Here is a 19,150-nt window from a genome sequence, read left to right as displayed (position 1 = left end):
CCCTCAGGGAGTATGAAGTAAAATTGAAAAAAGTTTCTGCAGAAGCCTGGAACATCACAAAAAATATGCTCAAGGCTCTTTTTACTGAGGAACCAAAGTGATTCAGTGGAAAGAAGGCTGCATACATTGAATGCTGTTGGAATTTAATGGTTGTAGCTATGTCATGGCCCAGGACGAGGTATACTACACTGGGATTCTGAGTAATATTGGATTAGCGCGTGAGGATAAAAATGGTGAGACCGCTTAAGCAGGTCGCAGAGGGAGACTGTGAAGAAATCAACTAATAAACAGGTGATAGTCAGGAGCATCTCATTTAGAAAACATAGTCATGTGAGCTGGGGAGGTGGCTCAACAGGTGAAGAAGTTACTATGCGAGCATGTGGAGGACGGAATCCAGCAAGTGATGGCTGCCTAGGACCTCAGTACTGAGGAAGCAGAAATGGTGGAAGCAAGCTGTCCACCTGGGTTAGTAAGCTGTAGGTTCCACAAGGTACCCTAATTCAATAAATGAAGTAGAGAGTAACGGAAGACACACAAGGTTAACTACAACCCTACACACACACACACACACACACACACACACACACACACACACACTCATGTCAATATACATACACACACATACATGTCAACTACAAACATTTCTTACAGTGCTATGAGACTGGGCCCCCAATGCTGAGGGACCACCTTGACAGACTCTAGAGATGTCTTAGGAAACACAACATGTGAACCACAATAGATATCTACTACCAGTAAGAGAATTGTAGACGGCCCTGAGGACACAATTTGAACAATGCTGGTGGTAGAGAGGGGTCCTTTGTTTTGGATAAGACCCTGAGATAGAGTAATAACTGTTTCTCTGGGTTATGGAAGGAAGGAGTTGTAAGAGGTGGTTTGAAAAAGAGATTCTGACTTTAAGGCTAAAGTAGGAGGCGTTGTCCTGGCAACCCTGTCTCTTCTCAATGTCAATCTTGTCCTAACATATCAGTCAATTTAGCTGTAAGAAGTTAACTAGAAACTAGTCATTATCTGGCCTGAGAGAAATGAAATAAAAATGAATCTTGCAAATCCCGGCTTTTAATCCCTTTTCAATCTGTATTCAGCCAAAAGTTATAATATGGCACTCACTCTGTAATCTATAGGAGCAGTTTTATTTTAAAATATAAACATCTGGAGGCTATTCCTAAAGTTTTGAAACCTAAAGATTATGGTAGTATACACTTCAGCTAATTATGAGGCCTGGTTCTTAGAGCACCCTACCCACATACACATGCAAGTAAGTACATATTTCATTACTATATTTTATACCAATTTTCTCTAAGATGACAAAAATTTATTACCTCAAACACTATTATATGCATGAGTAAGACATTTCAGATAATTTTGACCAAAGCTGAAGAAAAATAATATCAAATCATTAAAAACACTACAACAAAATACCCTTCCTCTGAATCCTGCCTACCTAAAAAATATACCACATATTTTATTTGTATTTTCTTCTAAACATATTCATGGGCACACATAATTTGCAAGTGTGAGGAAAATAAAAGAAAAATGAATTATTCTCCTTTAAGGAAGAACACCACAAAAGGACCAAAAATCCTTTGAGGGTTTCGCACGTAAGCATTCTGAAGTCTAACATCATCATCTGACTGGGGTTGGAGTGGAGCATCAGCCAGACACACACACACACACACACACACACACACACACACACACACACACACACACCCCTATATTTATCCAAGGTGGTTTGTGTGGCAATAGGGAGGGGACTTGCCTGTGTGTACTCTGACTCATCATGTCAAGCACACGTGTCAGTTTCAGAAACAGCAGCTGGACAATCTCCTGCAGAAGACAGAGTCCAATTGTAACCTTCCTAGCCTGCAGGACTCCAGTTCCTCAAACAAAATTATAAATTAACAAGCTCTGGAAGGCAAGGAGCCTTCAATAAATCAGCTGGGTGATAGCATTAGTGTTTGTTCTAGCCTCATACACTGATCCTTTTTTTTCCACTTAGAGCTGTATCCTGTGCTCCTGTAGCCCGCTTGATTCTTTCCCAGGCTGGGAGCAGCCTGCTGGACACCAAGGGCTCACTTAAACAAAGCTGCCTAAAAAGAGACTTTTTTCCTGAAATCCTTGTGGAATATTATAGCTAGTGCTCAATACTGTGACACGTAGGATTTCGGGGTATAGCTGGTCTAACATTTTAGAATTCTTTTTGGAAGATAATACACAGGAGACAGGAGAGAGAAAGAGAATTTTGAACGTGAATTTTGTTCTCTTCTCTACAAAGAACTAGGTCAGTGATCTGAGACATTTAAGTTCCTAGGACCTCAGTTTCCTTCTCTGGGAATATTACTGTGTTCTCATGGGAGTATGGGTGGCACAGTGCCTAGTCTCGACATGCCAACAGTACATGGCTAATTGCTCTGTATCAATGGTTAAGAGACTGTCTTCTTTGACACTGGCATCATAATGAATACACTTCTTTTGCTACCATGAGTAAAGGTTCATCTGTACACGTCTTCTTTCTGAGAACCCTGTCTAAAACCTTGCCCCAACTGCCTAGCTTCAAAATATTTTCTGAAGAAGCCAAAGAAAGCCATTGTTTATGTACTGCACATGCTCAAAGTCTCAGTCTTGCTGTTTGTGGCTTCTCACCTCCAGGCTGGCTTAGCTTGGAGAGCGGAGTGTGGTCAGAGCTATATTATTAATTAGTGGGTAGTGAACACATGGCTACAAGTATCTCACTTGTAAATACACCAAAGAGAGCCTGAACCTGCACTGAAATCATTTCTCTGACTCCACCTTGCAATGAGGGAGGTAAAGAGTCTCATTGTTTAAAGAACTGAATGCGAGGTCCGTTGGGAAACTTAGAGGCGTACTACTGTGGGCAAGTAATACACATCTAATATAAAGTATTAGGAAGACACTCATTACATGAGCGCCGTCATCTAATAAATCAGGGTAGAAAGCCCGCCCCCTCCTCTCTCAGGCTCACAAAGTTCACATTCATATTTGTAGATTCCTGTAATGCAGAAACTCTGCAAGCAGGATCATAGGTAGCGTGCTCCTGAAGCTCCTAAGGTGTTTGCTTGTTGATGATGGACTTTTCCCACCATTACTGCTCCACGTGGCAGAATACACAAATGTGTATTATTCTCACCACCAGAAGGGCTTTTACCTTTAGAGAACAATCGTCTCTTCTCTTGTCCCAATCACTATTACTTATGGTTCTTCTAAGATTTAACTGCAGGGAGACTTAGGAGGCTGCTTCTCCCTGTACAGACCAACATTTCCTAGATACACTTCCGGAGCTTGAAAACAACAAAACTTCCACTCTCGCTGTTATAATGGAATTGTGCTTTACATTTTATTACTTAGCTATAGATTATCAAAAATTGGGTCACTACCATGAACAAAGGTTCTTTCTGAGAGCCCTGTCGAAAACCTGCCCCAACTACCTACTTACAAAAGAAACATTTTCTGAAGAAGCAAAAAAAAAAACCAAACACAAAAAACAAACAACAACAAACAAACAAAAAAACCCCAGTCATTGTTTATGTACTACACATGTTCAAATTGACATTCGGATTCCTGCTTCCAGGCTGGCTTGGCTTATGGAACTGAACATCAAGTTGTAATTAGAGCTACATTACTAATGGATAGTGAACACATGTCATTGAGGCAGTTTTTTTTTTTTATTACAAATGGAAGAAACTGAAAGCTTAGGAAGGGAGCTAAGATGTGATCACATAAAGAGAGAGCAGGACATTTTGGATAGCAGAACTTTTCTCTGTGCGCAGGGTAAACTATTTGGTTAACCATCAAATAATTACTATCAAATGAATTCCCTAGATGGCCAAAATTCACACAAAATTAAATTGTAATAAAACCCTTCTGTTCATAAGCAAAGCTCAAGAAAAGAGAAGAGAAATGGGCCTTACCCAGCAGGCCTTGTGTCTTCAATGGCTCTGTCCACTGGAATCAAATCGCTAAGGTAGACATTGAAGTTTCCTTCTTTCCATCTCTGTTCAGCCTCCTTCTTCTTTCCAGGGGGAACCACGACAGGGCGCCCGAACTGACCTGGAGCATTGAGATCTCTTGGAGAGAGGGTCACATCGATTCTGAGCACGTGATGCTTTCCAGGGTTTTCAGAGATATTTGCATGGCTTTGCTGGTGTCCTACAGTTGTGGCCTTGGCAGTCAAGTTGCTTCTTGCTGTATGGAGTTCCTCAGCTAAGGTGGGCTTGGACTGAGACACAGCTCTCTTTGGAGCTAATGGAGAGGACAAGGTCTGGCTCTGACTCCTGGGGATATGTTTTCCTTGGCTTTCACCCAGTAATTTAGGGAAGACAGTTTGGATTTTAGAATTAGGTACCTCTTTGGTGTCTGTCTTCTGGCCTTCCTCTTTAGTTATAATCACAATCTGACTTTCAGAGAAATTTAGTTTCTTCCCTGGCGCCACTTTGGCCCCATCGGCTTCTGGCAATACTCCCAATCCTGTCTCATTTGTAGATTGTTTCTTTAAATGACCCACATCAGCAGTGAACTTAAGAAGAGGGCGCGCTTTATGGGCTTCATATTTTAGGTCTTTGCCCTGAGCCTCAGTTTTCTTTGTGACCGTGACTTCCTCAGGTTTCAGGATTGGTAGGCTGGCAAATTGTATGCTTGATTTTGTTACTGTCTGTGATTGCTGCTTTGATCTGTCAGTCCTGACACTGATGGTCACATTCAGGGCCCTTTGGGAGGCTTGCTTTGATGTATCACTGCTGAGATTATAATTCTCTGGGGCCTCTTGTTTTTTATCTAAGGTTTCTGTATGTTCTGCTGTTTTGTTCAATGGAACTCCTCTTGACACTGTGAAAGAGTCCTTCTCAGACCCTAACACTGTTGTCTGCTTGGACATCATGTGCAAGGAGGAGACTTCAGGCTTGCTGTCTCTCCCCTGGGTCTTCTGCATGGGGAGTGTCACTGGGAGGGTTTGCACATGTGTACGATGCCACAAAGACACAGCCTTCCCCCTTCCCAGGAGGAACTGCATTTTCCCTTTCCTCTGGACTTGGTCCACATTCTCCTCAACCTTGAGTACACGGTTCTCAGCCTTTCTAAAGCTCTCCTTGCCTCCCGCTCCATTCCGGGGCGGCCTCATCCCTCTGCTGCTGGGGGAAAGGATCGTCATTTGGTCTGCCTCAACTCTGAATCCTGTCTGTTCCCTCCTCATGATATCTTCTTTGAGTATCCCTGTGTTGATCTCACTGAATGAGAGGCGGAGAGCTGCCATATCAAAGAGCAGCCAGATGACAGAAGCTACAAATATAAATGCCAAGACTCGCCCACTTCCTCGGAAAAACTTTCGGATCTTGTTCATCGTACAAAGGCTTGCCTTGCAGCTTGCCCTCTGCTTACCTGGAGTGGAGAGAGAGTTGAGGTAGCAACAGTAACAGCAGCAGTAGCAGCAGCAGGAGCAAGGCCCCTCTCTTCGGAACCTAGCAGGAAACAGACGTCCAAAGGAGGAAAGCTCAGCTCTTACTGACTGCCTGTCACTCTCTGCCTGCGTGGCATTTCACAGCAAAGCATGTGTGCCCGCTCCCTGGCCCTGGCTAAACCCTAGTACACACTGGCTCCAGGTGACTCCCAGAGCAATCAGCTGCAGCTGCAGGATAGATCACCGCATCTTGTCTCGGACGGCCCTTGTCCATCTTCCTTCAAGGCCAAGAAAACAAGAGAACGTGGGGCTAGGATGGGGCTGCCGGCAGCAGCTTCTCTCCTCCCAGTTGGCTGCATGCTGTAACTCAACACCATGTCTCAGAAGGAAAACCTTTCAAGCCATTACCCAGCAAACTTCATTCAGCTCTCACCTTCTGTGCTATGTGAGAGAGTATGTGTTTTAAGGGCAATTAAACGGAAAGCAAACTAACTTAGAGGACATGTGTTCCTGGTTTGTAACCCCTCCTACCCCACTCCTACTCATTAACCCTATGGTACCCAGATGCTTGCGTGCTTAGTTGGAACAATTAGTTCTTGACCTTAATGTTTCAGTTCTAAGAGGTTAATGGCTTAAAGAAGAGAGCAACTTATAGCCTAACTACCAGAGAGGGCTGTTTAGTTATTTAGGAAACTTCCACCAACAGGTACAGAAATCTTTCTACGTAAGTATGTCAGCCAGTCTTTTTACACTAGTCCATCTTTTTTGTCCCCATTCTTAGCCTTAATAGACTGAAAAAAAATTGTCATATTCCTATAAAAAGTTCAGGACACTTTGCTATGATCTGAATATTTGTGTCCTTGTCAAATTCAATGTGATATTAGCAATTAAAGTCTTTGGAATGTGCTGAGATAAGAGAAAAGCAGCCCTTATATATTAGATTAATGTCCTTACAAAAGAGCTCAGTGAGCTGCCTTGTCCCCTTCACCATGTGAGGGCCCATCAAGAGAGACTGTTGAAGGAACCAAGTGATAAGGCCTTCCATGACACCACGTCTGTTCATTTTGAATGTCTTAGCCTCCAGAACTGTGAGAAATTAATTCATATTGAGTATAGACTGCTCAGTCTATGGTAATTTTAAATTGAAACTTGAATGAATTAGGACATTCTCCTAATTTGCTAAGTCGTGGACCAGTAATAGCTTGACTATTGTGCCAAGACTTTGACTGGACTCTGAGTAACCTTGGGAATTAGAAAGGCCAATAGTTTCTGAGTGACCTTAAAAATCACTCAGAAGTCCTCTTCTATGGATTGTTTCATCTTGTTGATGTCGTCTGACAGAAGTAGTTTAAGGGAAAATGGCTTATTTTGGCTCACAGTTGGAGAGTGCAATCCACTATGGTGGGTAAATCATGGTGCAGCAGATTGAGTCTGGTGGTCACAATGTATCATCTGCAGTCAGGAAGCAGAGAGAAAGATCCGTGGTGGTATTAGCTTGCTTTCTTTGTTGCTGTTCTCACATCCCTGTTTACTGGATTATAGATTTAGACCACCCATGTTCAAGATGGGTCTTCCCAGTTTAGTTATTCCAAGCTAGAAAATTCCTCAGAGACATGCCTCATTTCTGAGATAATCTAGATCCTATCAGGTTGACAGTATTAATTACCACTGACCCAAATTCTGAATACCTGAGAAGCAGGAAGTAGAAATGATTTATTGTCATGTAGTATGTCTTTTAAAAATTCACAGGTCTTTTCGATGTAAAGTCAAACTTGTAACACACTGGTCTACTATAAATCCATGCCCCCACCTCCTCCAGGCTGGCTTTGAGTACTGTCCCAATGATGGTTAATTTCAGATGTCACCCTGGATAGCTTAAGACATAGATAGCTGATAAAGCATCACTTGTGTGTGTTTCAGTAAAGGTGCTTCTAGAATGAACTGGCATCTGAGCCGGTAAACTGAATAAAAAAGACAAGAACAGGTGTCAAAAATTCAGAGAAGGAAATTTTACTCTTCTTCGTTTAGGGACAGGATAACTCCTGAACTCAGTTATCAGATCTTCAAGTTCTCTGGACTTTGGTCTCTAGGACTTACACCAGCAGCCTCCTCATTTCTCAGGCCCTTAAGTCTAGACTGGCAACGACATCATTGGCTTCATCTGCTTCTGGTGCTTTCCAACTTGGATGGTACCACACTGTCAACCCTGTAGTTTTCTAGCAATGACAAACATATTATGAACTGGGTCTCGGCATCCATAATTGTGAGACAATACTTCTACTGTATCCCTTGTCGTCTATTGTCTGTCTCTCACGTGTCTGTCTATTTATTGCTTCTGTTTCTCTGGGTTACTCTGACTGTAGCTTTATGATACTCAATGCTAACTGTTAACTTAGGAAAAACACTAGAATTCTCTGGGCGACAGGCCTCTGACTGATTTTATGAGAGATTTTCTTAACGTAGTGAACTGTGGTGGGAAGGCCCACTGTGTTTGTGGGTAGTATCAGTTTGTGGGCTGGCTGAATGAAAAGGGGATCGGATTGTGGACTTCGTGCTGGCATCTGTGCATTAATTTACTACTCTTCAACCTTGAGTGAAGATGGAGTGAAGATGGAGTGTTGAATTCCAGACAATGGCGAGATTCACTGCAATGGTAAGCCAAGCAAACCCTTTTCTCCCTTAGGTTGTTTGGTTGGTGTATTTTGTCACATCAATGGGAAATGAAACCAGGATACGACCGCATCATTTTGTAAAATTGCTTCTCTGAGAAATACCTAATAAAAGCTATGTTTCACAAAACAACTGACTCGGGCTGTGCACCTTGTCATTACTAGTTATAAATCCTGAGCATCCGGTCTGAAATCACTGTGCAGGAGTGGTTTTCTGAGAAACCCTGAGATCATATGACGTTCCCTTACTCCAGAAAGTCAATAATCTATCTTTTGAGGTAAACACGGTGTGAAGGGGACTCTGAATTCCTAATTCTTAGTCATTGCCTTCTATAGTGGTTTAGAAGGTTTTACTTTGCTCAGGAGAGAACACGGATGTGAAATATTTTTTAGCCCCTGACTCTCCTCCTTGTTTGATACCTGCCTTCCTATTCTGGGTTGCATTATCCAAACAGCTGGTAGCATTAGAGTTCAGCTCTTTCTTCTGCACACATCTGCCTTTATTTATCTGACCTTTTAATGGAGCCTGGGTCCTAGGTAAGATACTGAATAAAAGCACACAATTGCTAACGTTAAGGACATCGTAGGTTCTAGTGGGCATAGAAAGATAAGCACATTTGGGGTATTAATCTACAACATGTAGCATGAAAAACAACTTGGATTTTGTGGTGACATAGTTCAGTAAATATGGATCTTCTTTTAAGAGTCTATTTATAAACTTGAAGACTAAAATAAGAACGCACTGATATCATCTGGTTATAGTGTAGCCCAGAGGAGAAAGACTAGTTGAACCATAAAATACTGGAGAATTAACAGATGCATAGATGTGGAGATAGGCCGCTGTGGCTTTAGTGGAAGGACGGCGTTTGTGAACAGCTCTCAGGCTCTGGCTTGAGCGTGTGTGTTTCCCACATTGTGTGCCAAAGCATTTCACTCAGCTCTTCCCTTTGAGCATCGCATTCAGTCCTCACAATAAGAGCACATGAGAAAGATAAAATTACAATGCTTGTTCTGTAGACAGGAAATGAAAATGAAGAGAAGCAACGTGCCGTACAGCAGGGCTTGGAAGAGTAGGCTCTTGAACAAAAAGGAGCATCACTGTGTGACACTGCTCTGTGTAGTTAAATGTTGCAGAGAGCTGTCCCTGGGACTCAGAGCTTCATAAATTCTTCACCAAAGAAAAATTTATGTGTCTGGGCATATAAATTAGAGCAATACATTTGAAAGCAATTCTTTGATATGCATATAATTATACTATTTATTAAAGACAAAAGCAAATTCACATACTAGTGAAGTAGGTGTACTTATTTTATCTTAAATAATTAAATTTTGGCTGAATCCCTGATACTATTATATGAATAGCAACTTCAGCATTTTAGGGCTTATAAGTATTTTGGCTTCATAATTATTAGTGTTAATTTAGAGTATAAAACAGTAAGGTATATTGTGCTAGTTATTTTTATCTACTTGACATAATCTAGAGTCAGCATGGGAAGAGAACCTCAGTTCACGTGACTAGTATGATTCCGGTAATGAGTGAGAAGTTTAGAGTATTTTGTCTTATTCTGACTATTTTATTGCATTTTATTTTCATGTTTTAACTTATTTTATGCAAATAAGGGTGTAGCAATATCTCTCTCTATATATATCTACATCTATCTATCTATCCATCTCTATCTATCTCTCTCTCTCTCTCTCTCTATATATATATATATATATATATATATATATATATATATATATATATATATATTTCAGAGAGAAAGGAAATATTAACCAAACCTGAGAGAAGGAAATGTAGACTTGGAACATTCCTGAAGTATTAGCTTGGCTGGGGACAATCACAAAAGAATGGCTTTGTCACACACCTAAGTGCTCTGTGGGGATAGCAGAAGCTGATTAAATGTAATTCCACTGTCTCACTATTGCAGGTGCTCAGGTATCTGGTAATAGTTTCTGTCAATCCTACCAGCTATGCAACTCTTAGTCGTTTCTTTCCAGGACATATTTGATTACTTTTTCTTTTTACTTTGGACCCATGATGACTAAGAGTAGGTTAAATATAAGATAAGAAAAGGAAATTTGAAAATTCTTTCTTAAGTAGGAAAAATTCCGTCTTGAGTAGGAGTCGGTACATACACTGCTCAGTAGGCTTTGTGTGTGTTCTTGTTTTTAACCTAGTTAGTTTGAAGTTCACATTATGAGCTCAAAGCTGATAATGTTAAGGTTCTTCACTGAGGTAACTATAACCGGAAAGCAAAGCTGGTTGGTCCTGGGAGGTTTGATCCTCTGATTTCTCAAAGTTCCGTGCATATTTATTTGGAGTAGAGGTCAGTGTAAATGCATGTAATTATATCAATGATACTTGGGCAGTTTCTGGGAACGTTGTTCCAATTTTTCATAGGGTTAGAACTATGTATTTAGAAGTAAAATTTTATTTTAGCTTCTCTCTGACAGGTATAAATGAGCAGAATAGCAGACACACTGACCCCCAAATCTCCTGTAGCTTTGTCTAAATATACACCCTTAACAAGAACTATCTACTGAGAACTTCTTGAGCATTCACCGCCAGGCTGACCTCTTGATGCTGGAACCCACAGCATTAGATTTTTCCAGGCCAGAACAAGAGTCTCTAGGGTGACTCCCTGTAACTAAAATAGAGCATGAATCCTTGTTCTATGTCCACAGTGAGTGTCACAGGACCACCTTTACAGTCAGTCAGTGTGAACATGGCAAATCTAGCTTTCTCTCTAGCCTCAAACCTTCAATGAGTTTCAGCATCTTAGAAATATTAGTACCAGTCTTTCTGGCTTCCCATCTATGGTGGTTTGAATGAGAATGGGCCCTACATGCTCATATGTTTGAATGCTTGGTGTCTTAGTCAGGGTTTCTATTCCTGCACAAAACACCATGACCAGGAAGCAAATTGGGGAGGAAAGGGTTCATTCAGCTTACACGTCCACATTGCTGTTCATCACCAAAGGAAGTCAGGACTGGAACTCACACCAGGAAGGAACTTGGAGTCAGCAGCTGATGCAAAGGCCACGAAAGGCTGCTGCTTACTGGATTGCTTCCCCTGGCTTGCTCAGCTTGCTTTCCTATAGAACCCAGGACTGTCAACCTAAGGATGGCACCACCCATAATGGGCCTTCCCACCCTTGATCACTAATTGAGAAAATGCCTTACAGCTGGATCTCACGGACACATTTCCTCAAGGGAGGCTTCTTTCTCTGTGATAATTCAGCTGTGTCAAGTTGATACACAAAACCAGCTGTACATTTGGTAACCCCATTGGTGGAACTATTTGGGAAGAATTAGAAGGTATAACCCTGAAGGAGAGAATGTATTACTGGGGATGGCATTTCTGTTTCAAAACTCCATGCCAAAAGTTCCCACTAGCACTCTGTCCTATGCTTTCGGATCAAATGGAAACTCTCAGCTACTGTTCCAGCACCAACCCTGCCTGCTTGCTGCCATGCTCCCTGCTATGATGGTCATGGACTTTAATACTCAGAAAGAGTGAGATCCAAGTTAAATGCCTTCATTTACAAGTTGCCCTGTCATGCCCCAACATACAACAAAAAGTCATGCTCCACTATGTTCATAGCAGCCTTATTTATAAAAGCCAGAAGCTAGAAAGAACCCGGATGCCCTTCAACAGAGGAATGGATACAGAAAATGTGCTACATCTACACAATGGAATATTACTCAGCTATCAAAAACAATGACTTTATGAAATTCATAGGCAAATGGATGGAACTGGAAAATATCATCCTGAGTGAGGTAACCCAATCACAGAAAAATACACATGGTATGCAGTAAGTGATAAGTGGATATTAGCCCAAATGCTCAAATTAACCTAGATGCACAGAACACATGAAACTCAAGAAGGATGACCAAAATGTGAATGCTTCACTCCTTCTTTAAAGGGAAACAAGAGTACCCTTGGGAGGGAATAGGGAGGCAAAGTTTAGAACAGAGGCTGAAGGAACGCCCATTCAGAGCCTGCCCCACATGTGGCCCACACATATACAGCCACCAAGCTAGATAAGATGGATGAAGCAAAGAAGTGCAGGTTGACAGGAACCGAATGTAGATCTCTTCTGAGAGACACAGCCAGAATACGGCAAATACAGAGGCGAATGCCAGCAGCAATCCACTGAACTGCGAACGGGAACCCCATTGAAGGATTCAGAGAAAAAACTGAAAGAGCTTGAAGGGGCTTGAGAACCCATATGAACAACAATGTCAACCAACCAGAGCTTCCAGGGACTAAGCCACTACCCAAAGACTATACATGGACTGACCCTGGGCTCCAACCTCATAGGTAGTAATGAATATCCTAGTAAGAGCACCAGTGGAAGGGGAAGCCCTTGGTCTTGTCAAGACTGGACCCTCAGTGAACGTGATTGTTGGGGGAAGGCAGCAAAGGGGGGATATGGGGAGGGGAACACCCATATAGAAGGGGAGGGGGAGGGGTTAGGGGGATGTTGGCCTGGAAACTGGGAAAGGGAATAACAATTGAAATGTAAATAAAAAATACCCAATTTAATAAAGATGGAGGGAAAAAAAGTTGCCCTGTCATGGCGTATCTTCTTAGTAATAGAAAAATAACTAAGAAACTGTCCAAGTCAGTCTTTCAGGGAATTGGTTGTCTCCTGAATATTAGGGCATATTCTTGGTAACTAATTTGATTACAAATATTTATCCTACTATTCAACCATAATTGTAACTCTTTAAAGGAGAATATATTCATTTATTTTATAGAAAATTTTTATCTATAGAGGAACCACTGAAATTATTTCTCTAGCTTTATAAGAGAATTGCATATCGGTGTGTGGATGCTTTGACATAGATTGTGAAGTGATGAGCTCACTGGTGCTATCTTCTATACCCGTCCCTCCCTCGTTACTTTCGGATGGGTACAGAGAGCATCGGCGGTCTCTAAGAATGATCACACTGTGTTTCAGGACCCGTCATTATTCATGCTCCACTGCTTCCAGTACAATTCATGCTACAAAAATGAAACTTTGTACTCTTCAAACATGTTCCTATTTTCCTCTGAGCCTCTGGAAATCGCCATTGAATTCTTTGCTGACTTTGTCTTTTAGAGTTCATATGTGTGATTATGCAGTACTAATCTGATCTTTTTTCTGCCTTGTTGCACTCAGTATAACGTCTTCCATATTCATCCACATAGGTATGAATGGTAAGATGTCCTTGGCTTTGAAATCAGAATAATAGTACTTGCTGTATTTTCTTTATTCATTCATAGAATGACGGATTCTTAGTTTGATTCTAGGTAGAATTGCAAAGAACCTGAGGATACAGATTTTTTTAAGGCTGATTCTAATTTCCTTTAAAGATATACATCCAGAAATGAAACTAGGTTATACAGTAATTCTATTTTTTCAGGAACCTACATTAAGTGTTTTCTACAACTAATCTACTACTTCACACTTCTACGAACAATATACATGAGTACCCTTCTCTCCTCATTCTCATAGATATCTACCTTTTATTTTTATAACAACTGCTCTAATAGGTATGAGAAAACATTAATTATGGATTTGCATTGCTTTGTATATTGGTTATATTGAGTAGCGTCTTAGACATCTTTTGGCTGATTGGAAATATCCCTTGAGATATATTTCTTTAGGTCCTTTACCTGTGACTCAGTAGGGGGATCTTTGTTTACTTGTTGAGTAGTTTGAGTACTTTCTTTATAGTACTTAAGAGGAAATTATAAAGGAACCTGTTTGCAGGCAAGTAAAGATGAGCAGAGACAAAAGGAAGGAATGTTAAGTGTTTGTATCTGATGACTTTTTTTCTTTTCTCTTCCTTCCTTCCTTTCTGTCTGTCTTTATTTTTCCCTTTATAGAACAGGTACACCAATTACAAACATGGAAGAGTTATGGATGATGCTATCAAAATGCAAGATTTCCCTAAATCTAAAAATTGAATTGGCATATATTAATGATTAATACAGTATCTCCTCCAGAAATTTAGGGATGGTGTCTGTGACAGCTATCCTTGGTTATCACCTTGACTCCATCTGGAATTATCTGAAAACCAAATGATTGTGTACACCTGGGGGAGATAGTTTATTAAAAAATCATTTAAAATATGAAGACCCATTTGTAATCTAAGTCTCTCGAAGTGGGAATATATACAGCTGGGCCACATCTTCTTCTGGCAGCCTGTAAAAAGGACAGAAGGTGGAAGCTTTCTCGCCTGGCCTGCTTGCTCCCACTCTGACTCTCACTAGTAAGCCCATTCATCCATTATCACTAGAGTCTACCTCTTCAGGATTCTAGTGTGCACTGAAGACCAGCTGAGACAGACAGCCTTGTGGACTGATGAACTGCTAGAGTCATGGACCTTCTGTTGGTAGACAGTCACTATTGGACTACCCGGACCATAGTCATTATAATAAATGCCCCCATCTCTCATCTCTCTCCTCTCTCTCTCTCTCTCTCTCTCTCTCTCTCTCTCTCTCTCTCTCTCTCTCTCTGTCTCTTCATTCTCTAAGTTCTGTTCCTCTAAAGACACATGACAAATGCAGTGTTTCAGTGGGCATGAGAGGGTAGCGTGTTTTATTAGACAATTTGAGCAGGTACAAAGAAATCCTCTAATGCTAGTAGCATGCGGATTAGCAGAGGTGTGATTCTTCTACTATCTTTTTAGGGTTCTTGATTATTTAAGCTGAATCTTGCCTGTTGACAATTTGCCTGCTCCAATTCTCTCTCCTGCTTTCTGAGAGGGTCAAACAAGCAACTCAACTCTAGGATGATGGTACAGAACTTCAGAAAGAATGTTCCATTTAGGTGTGCCGGGGGCCAGCACAAGGGCTCAGTTCAAACCAACAGCCTCCTGAACATTTTACTTAACAACGTCTGGTATGCCAACACATTTGATAATGTTTTCAACTGGCAATTAGGAGAAAGAAATGCCCACATATATGTTCATTTTGTTCTTTTCTTTCTTTTTTGGATAGTATTTTATTTACATTTCAAATGTTATTCCCTTTCCCTATCCCATCACCCCCCCTTCTTCTATAAAGGTGTTCCCCTCCCCATGCACCCCCTTCCTGCTCCCCTAATATTCCCCTACACTCAGGGTCCAACCATGGCAGGACCAAGGGCTTCTCCTTCTATTGGTGCCCAACAAGGTCATCCTCTGCTACATATGCAGATGGGAGCCATTGGTCAGTCCATATATAGTCTTTGGGTAGTGATTTAGTCTCTGGGAGCTCTGGTGGGTATTATGTTCTTATGGTATTGCAAGCCCCTTCAGCTCTTTCAATCCTTTCTCTAATTCCTCCAATGGGTCTCCCGTTCACAGTTCAATGGTTTGCTGCTAGCATTTGCCTCTGTATTTGACATGCTCTGGCTGTGCCTCTCAGGAGACATCTATATCCGGTTCCTGTCAGCATGCATTTCTTAGTTTCATCAATCTTATCTAGTTTTGGTGGGGATATATATATATATATATATATATATATATATATATATATATCAGGCTCTTAATGGCTGTTCCTTCAGTCTCTCCTCCAAACTTTGCCTCCATATCCACTCCTATGAATATATTTGTTCCCCCTTTTAAGAAGGATTGAAGCATCCACACTTTGATCATCCTTCTTCTTGAGCTTCATGTGGTCTGTGGATTCTATCTTCAATAATTCGAGCTTTTGAGCTAAGATCCACTTATCAGTGAGTGTATACCATGTATGTTTTTCTGTGATTGGGTTACCTTACTTAAGATGATATTTTCTAGTATTGAATATAATTTAAGGAATAATTTCATGATATCTCTCCCACAAAATCAAAACAATTATGTGCGATACTTATAAGGAAAAATAATTATATTAAGCATTTTTATTAATAATCTTAGCTTCTTATACCTTAAGATGAGTGTTTAAAATGAACATAATATACATAATATAATATATAATATATATTACTTATGTATTTGGACTAAAAAACGGTCGATAGCATAAATGTTCCTGTAAGTTTTTTGGAATGAGAGAGAAAAGAAAATGATATAATTATAATACAATCTCAAAATTAGAGAAGTAATTAAAAAGGTGTGAAACCATGCATTGTCTTGCAACAAATGAATAGATAAGTCGAATATGCCATGCCCGTGCAAGTTATTATTCAGCCACAAATCATAAAATGTTAGCTTATGCCAGAAAGATAAATCTATGTTCAAAATTATGTGACACTTTAACTAAACTATAATAAATTGTGATAAGCATTTCACCTTATTCAATATTTGTACACCTTTGGATAATTTTTTAAATTTTTATTAGATATATTTCTTTACTTACATTTCAAATGTTATTCCTTTTCCTGGTTTCCTGTCCATAAGCCTCCATCCCCTCCCCCTCCCCCTCCCCTATACGGGTATTCCCCTTATATATCCCCCTTACTGTTCCCCCATATTCCCCTGCCCTGGAGGTAGGTCCAACCTTGGCAGGACCAAAGGCTTCCCCTTCCACTGGTGCCCCAACAAGGCTATTCTCTGTTACATATTCAGTTGGAGACCTGGGTCAGTCCATGTATAGTCTTTTGGTAGTGGTTTAGTCCCTGGAAGCTGTGCTTGGTTGGCATTGTTGTTCTTTTGGGGTTGTAAGCTCCTTGAACTCTTTCAATCCTTCCTCTAATTACCCCCAAGGGGGTCCTGTTCTCAGTTCAGTGGTTTGCTGCTAGCATTGACCTCTGTATTGGACATGCTTTGGATGTGTCTCTCAGGAGAGATCTTTATCTGGTCCCTTTCAGCATGCATTTTTTAGCTTCATCAATCTTATCTAGTTTTGGTGTTTGTATATATATATAGGCCACATGTGGGGCAGTCTCTGAATGGCCGTTCCTTCAGTCACTGCTCTAAACTTTGCTTCCATATCCCCTCCTATGGATATTTTTCTCCCTTTTAAGAATGAGTGGGAGCATCTGTATTTTGGTCATCCTTCTTCTTGAGCTTCCTGTCACCTGTGGATTGCATCTTGGGTAATTCTAGCTTTTAGGCTAATGTACACTTATCAGTGAGTGCATACCAAGTGTGTTTTTCTGTGATTGAGTTACCTCACTCAGGATGATATTTTCTAATTCATTCCATTTGCCTATGAATTTCATGAAGTCATTGTTTTTGATAGCTGAATAGTACTCCATTGTGTAGATGTACCACATTTTTTGAATCCATTCCTCTGTTGAAGGGCATCTGGGTTCTTTCCAGCTTCTGGCTATTATAAATAAGGCTGCTATGCACATAGTGGAGCACGTGTCTTTGTTGTGTGTTGGAGCATCTTTTGGGTATATGTCCAGGAGAGGTATAGCTGGGTCCGCAGGTAGTGGAATGTCCAATTTTCTAAGGAACCTCCAGACTAATTTCCAGAATGGTTGTACCAGTTTGCAATCCCACCAACAATGGAGGAGTGTTCCTCTTTCTCCACATATATAATGTAGATTACTTATATATTTGAACAAAAAATGGTCGATAGAACAAACGTTCCTGTAATTTTCAAAAAGACACAGAATTCATTTGTTTTCTAGTATTAAATGTAAGTGAGGTAACCCAGTCACAAAAGAACACACTTGGTATGTACTCACTGATAAGCAGATACTAACTCCAAAGCTCAGAACACTCAAGATACAATTCACAGACCACCTGAAGCTCAAGAAGGAAGACCAAAAATGGATGCTTCAGTCCTTCTTAGAAGGGGTAACAAAATACTCAAGAGAGGAAATAAGGAGACAGTGTGGAGCAGAGACTGAGGAAAGACCATAAAGAGACTGCCCCTCATGGGGATCCATCTCATATATAGACACCAAAAGCAGACATTACAGATACCAAGAAGTATCCTTGCTGACAGGAGCCTGTTATAGCTGTCTTCTGAGAGGCTCTGCCAGAACCTGACAAATACAGAGGCAGATGCTCACAGCAAACTATGGGACTGAGCACAGGGTCCCCAATGGAGGAGTTGGAGAAAGGACTGAAGGAGCTGAAGGGGTTTGCAACCCCATTAGAACAATAATACCAACCAACCAAAGCTCCCAAGGACTAAACCACCACCCAAAGAGTAAACATGGACAGACCCATGGCCAGCTGCATATGTAGCAGAGGATGGCCTTGTTGAACATCAATGGGAGAAGAGGATCTTGGTCCTGTGAAGGCTCGATGCTCCAATGTAGGGGAATGCCAGGGTAGGGAGGCGGGAGTGGGTAGGTGGGTAAGGGAGCACCCTCATAGAAGCAGGGTGAGGGAGGATGGGATAGAGGGTTTCTGGAGGGGAAACCAGCAAAGGGGATAACATTTGAAATGTAAATAAATAAAATATCCTAGAAAACGTTTTTCTTGTAAAATTATAAATGAACTTTTATACTGTCAGTTTTTTTCTCATAATAATGTTATAGTACTTAACATTTTTATTTTTAGATCACAATACAACTATATCATTTCTATTTCTCTTATAATTCTTCCTATCATCAAATTCATGGCCTCTTTTTACATTATATATATATATATGTATATGTATATGTATATATATATATATATATATATATATATCTGGGCCAATTCATATGATATTTGTATGTTTGTTTCCAGGGCTGGACCATTTGGTACTAGATAACCAAATGGTATTGTTCTTCTCCAAGGTCTCAGCATTCCTTAATTGCCTGTGATTCTTTATGTAGGGTTCTGGCCTTGTGGTCTTTTTGTCATTCAATTAATCATATTTATTGCTGCTTTTATTTGGCTCATGTTTAGGGGATCCTGTTGGTGAGACTTAGTGGTGTAGCTTGTGACATCACTTGGAAACACAATTTTACCACAAACTCTCTGATTGTCTGGTTTTAACAATCTTTTCTCCCTCCACCTTCTCCAGTGTTCCCTGAGTGGGAGTTGTTTTATAGATGTATTCCCTGGGACTGTGTCCCACAACTCTGAACTTTGGCTAAGCATAGCTTCTTGTAATGGTTCCCATCTGTTACATTGAGAAGTTTCTTTGATAAGGGTTGAAGATAATATTTATCTATGGGGAGAAGGA

General features: G+C 40.7%; 1 protein-coding gene across 1 annotated transcript in view; it reads right to left on the bottom strand.

Annotated features, from left to right (window-relative positions):
- The window catches only part of Galnt5 (polypeptide N-acetylgalactosaminyltransferase 5), a 46,260-nt gene extending 40,774 nt beyond the window's left edge, over positions 1-5,486 (bottom strand). Inside the window, 1 exon segment of the mRNA NM_031796.1 lies at positions 3,951-5,486. Coding sequence (NP_113984.1) covers positions 3,951-5,374 — 1,424 coding nt within the window. The 5' untranslated portion in view covers positions 5,375-5,486.
- Positions 5,487-19,150: the final 13,664 nt, after the last annotated feature.

Source organism: Rattus norvegicus, chromosome 3 (genome assembly GCF_036323735.1).
Source record: "Rattus norvegicus strain BN/NHsdMcwi chromosome 3, GRCr8, whole genome shotgun sequence".
Lineage (NCBI taxonomy): Eukaryota > Metazoa > Chordata > Mammalia > Rodentia > Muridae > Rattus > Rattus norvegicus.
The sequence above is the reverse complement of the archived record's forward strand: the minus strand, read 5'-3'. Positions and strand labels throughout refer to the sequence as shown.